The following is a 3851-nucleotide window of genomic DNA, read 5'->3' as shown; positions in this document are numbered from 1 at the left end:
ATGGAGGTGGTGGTAATAACGGGAGGTAATGGAGTTGAAGGTCAACGTTTTCTCACGACGCATGTAACTCCACCAATGATTCATGTCATCCTACTCATACCCGCAACAAGCCTCAGTCAAACATAATACCCGAAAACCAACATAACCGAATGTTATTAACTTCAGGTTCTGATTAGACCTTCAAACATCATAAACATAAACAATTAAACCCGAATACCAAACCCGACCAACACCCGTATGAAAGCAAAAGGTTTCCAGTTTTCCTAAACTTGAACAGACAGGTGGTATCCAAATGCACGTGATATCACCATACTACCATTGCTACCTCCACAACCACCACCATTACCGCATCTCTTCATCTCTAATCCTCCTTAGATCCATGGTCACCGCAACCACCAGCCGTAACACCGGCGAGCAAATTCATCGCTATTGCCGGTCATATTCCTGATGAGCGGTCTGCCCAGTCTTTTCTCTCCGAGGTATACAAATTCATATTCCGTTGCTGCGATATAATGCAAATTGCCCAATTTTGCGTTTTGTTTTCAGTTTTAAAATTAGGGCTTTATAATAGTTGAATACCAAATTATTACCGAGTACCGATGCTAATTAAGCCATTTCATTTACTCTCTTAGTTGTTCCATATTAATCGTATATGTTTGTAAGTAATAAGCAAAGTAATTAGTAACTTCTGTATCTACAGATGCTTTGAGGTTAAGTATTTTGAAAATAATGGAATTTGAGTTAAATACACAAATTAAGGTTGTGTAAATACAATGAATTAATCTCCCGGAATATATATGTTATATACTCAAAACACTGTTTGCTCCTGTATGCATGCACGACATGGTTTTTGGCAAGGTTGTAGTAGTCGCTAGTCGGGCGGTAGGGTGGGGACTAGCGATTAATCAGGATTAATCGGATCGTACTTTAATATATAAATTTCAGTTTTGTATATATACACACATTTTTATATGTAATTTTCAGTTTTATATACACAAACACATTTTGTCCGGAAATTGGCTGGAATCATGCCGGAAACCATTAAATTTGGCCAGAACCTTGCCAGACCAAGTCAGATTAATCCTGATTTTTGTCGGATTCGACCGTTGACTGATAAATTGGCTGACTAGCCCAAAATTAGTCAGTTGGGGGCGGGGCTAGCGATTAATCGGGGATTAATCAGAGCCTAGTCGGGATTTTTACAACCATGGTTATTGGTTGCACAGTTGCATTTATTCATTGATAACCTTGAAATTATGAGATTGCTGGCTGTAATTTCTTATTACCTTCAATATATATCTGAAATTCTTTTTCCATAAGCTTATAGGATAGGTATACTGGTACCTTCATGACCTATATTTTTGTTTTGGATTAAAGTGAGAGGACACCACTAAAGAAGTTCTGTAGCATAACATTAAGTGCAATTATTACTCATTTTTAGCTGCAATAACTTCTTTAGCTTGTAATATGATTTGCTTTTTTGTTGTTAAAGCGTTTGATTTCATCTTATATTAATGTGCAGGTTCAAGATCTACGCGCAACTCATAATTGCTGGGCTTATAAGGTATATCATATACGTGTGTGTTTATTATACTGCATTCATGTTCAAACTTCAAAGTGCTCATTATTTGTTTGCTTGAATTTTAGGTTGGTAATCAGTATCGAAGTAATGACGACGGTGAGCCATCTGGCACAGCTGGAAAACCGATTCATTCTGCTATCGAAAATTCAGGATTAGATAGAGTGATGGTTGTTGTCATTAGGTATATATTATCTCATGTTCACAGTTCACTCACATCATCTACTTCATAAAAAGTTAATATTTTTGCTACTTCAACATAGAAAAATAACACGGGACTTATTCTTCTGCAACATTTGGTTATATTTCATTTTGAATAGCATAAATTAATAATTTGTTTGTTAATTCTTAGGCACTTTGGAGGGATCAAACTAGGTACTGGAGGATTAGTCAGGGCATATGGTGGAGTAGCAACCGAATGCTTGAAAAATGCCCCTACACAACTAATTAAATCTCAGGTAATATTCCTTACCAATTGCCTTGATTGTATAAATCCGCTTGTGAGCTTTCATCATTCTTTTGTTTCTTTTCTTGGCATAAGTTGGTAAATTTCAATCTTTTTAATCTTATTGGAGTTTATTATCTTGAGAAGATTGATTTCCATTCTAATTACTGTACCCTGAAAGTTGTTTCAAAAGTCCAAACAACATTTGGTAAAATCCTGGTGAAATTCTACTAGGAAAACATTAGTTGTATCTTTTAACCTTAGATTAAGCACTAGTAAGTTTAGTTAACCCAATTTGATTATGCTTCATGTTTAAGCTGCCATACTCACATTTATATTTAAAATAATTGATCTTATAAGAATATTAAAACACACCATATTTCACTGCATGTGAATATTTATGACTTCTGTCTAATGTTTTGCCCCAAATTGTATTCGACAAATTGTAAAGTTCTAACGTATCATACTAAGAACACTTTTTCCCAAATTGTGTTTAACGAATCTTGAATACATCTTGCAAATTGTGAAACTTATTCCTAATTTTCTTTTCTCCTAGTTAAATATGACAAATGCTTGTTGATAAGCTGCATACATTTTTGCTAAACTTTGAGCACTTTTTAAGCAAATCTTTTGGCCCCATTGGTCAAATAAAAACAGCATTTTGAAATTCATCTCGAAAAATAGTAAAGATGTCCAAAAATTATCAAATGCGATTTGCCTAGGAATTCAAAATATGATTTTGGGAAGTGTTCAAGATTTGCCAAAAATATTATGCACAAGAGTTAAAAATACAATTTGGAGCAAATATTTGGGCAGTAGAGCATAATCTTCATGGATAAACTAAACATTTCAGGGGCAAATCTTCAGGCAAAATGCCAAAAATTTTGAAAGAGTTTTCAAGTACAATGATTTATTGGGATATGAGTTTCAATGGTTGTTTCTTAAAACAACTTTGGCTAAATGGTAATTTATTCATCCTGACAGTTGTCAATAATAAGTGTAGCTGACATATAAAACCTTATGTTGCAGGTCCCTATGGGTGTCGAGGTTACTTTCGATCTTTTGGGGGTCGTTTACCATCAGGTTAGGTTAAATCATGTTCTAGCAGTAAAAACTTAAACTTGTTTATGGTTTTATATATTTATGTTTTAATCTCTTGGTAAATATACAGTTGCAGTCATTCAAAGCTGAGGATATTAAGCAAGATTATGAGACTGGGAAAGATGGCATAACAATTGTGACTTTTAAAATTAGTTTTGACCAAGCTGAAGCATTAGAGGAAGCTTTGAAAACCAATTGCAGTAGAGATCTTGTATTTTACAAGCATTGATGAATACAGTGAGTTTGAAAATAGCCATATGCCTATATAGAATTAGTATTATATTGTTTTGGGTTTTCTGTATATACATGAGACATTTTATATTTGGCTACAATTTTACTAGTCATTTACTCCTTTTTATACTTTGTAAGTTCAGTTGTACATCAATTAACTGAAATCCTTCTAAATGAACTTAGAAAAAACCCATGTTGAGGACATACGATGACTTCTTTTCGATGTTGGACACAGTGCAATAGAAAGAGAATGATATCGGTAGCCGATATCCAGATTCCAGACAACTACAACACCATAAATTAGTCGTTGCCCAAACATAAAAACCCTACAGCAAATTTGTATAGAAAATTTTCAATTAGTAGAAGGGAATTCATTTTTTATGCAACAGGTAACATATAGACACATCTCTGGCAAATATGACACTGTTTAATCCCAGACATTGACACTGTCAACCAAGAAAATCATCCACATGGCCCTTGTTGATTTTAAATATA

At 34.2% G+C, this 3851-nt stretch overlaps 1 protein-coding gene across 1 annotated transcript; it reads left to right on the top strand.

Moving 5' to 3' along the window:
* Positions 1 to 3469, top strand: LOC143530434 (uncharacterized). Its single transcript, XM_077025977.1, has 7 exons — positions 1 to 25; positions 376 to 479; positions 1523 to 1564; positions 1648 to 1763; positions 1932 to 2037; positions 3054 to 3107; positions 3196 to 3469. Exons 1-7 carry the CDS (start codon positions 1 to 3, stop codon positions 3352 to 3354), a joined length of 606 nt encoding a protein of 201 aa, XP_076882092.1. The 3' UTR covers positions 3355 to 3469.
* Positions 3470 to 3851: the final 382 nt, after the last annotated feature.

Source organism: Bidens hawaiensis, unplaced genomic scaffold, assembly GCF_021521415.1.
Source record: "Bidens hawaiensis isolate Kalapana, Puna unplaced genomic scaffold, B.hawaiensis_p1.1 tig00008945_1, whole genome shotgun sequence".
Taxonomy (NCBI): domain Eukaryota; kingdom Viridiplantae; phylum Streptophyta; class Magnoliopsida; order Asterales; family Asteraceae; genus Bidens; species Bidens hawaiensis.
The sequence above is the reverse complement of the archived record's forward strand: the minus strand, read 5'-3'. Positions and strand labels throughout refer to the sequence as shown.

What these genes read in the sequence shown, in the direction of transcription:
- LOC143530434 (XM_077025977.1), top strand. Translation starts at nt 1, where the DNA reads ATGGAGGTGGTGGTAATAACGGGAG. An exon ending in GGTGGTGGTAATAACGGGAG is followed by an intron (nt 26 to 375) that starts GTAATGGAGTTG and finishes AATCCTCCTTAG; the next exon opens with ATCCATGGTCACCGCAACCA. An exon ending in GTGATGGTTGTTGTCATTAG is followed by an intron (nt 1,764 to 1,931) that starts GTATATATTATC and finishes GTTAATTCTTAG; the next exon opens with GCACTTTGGAGGGATCAAAC.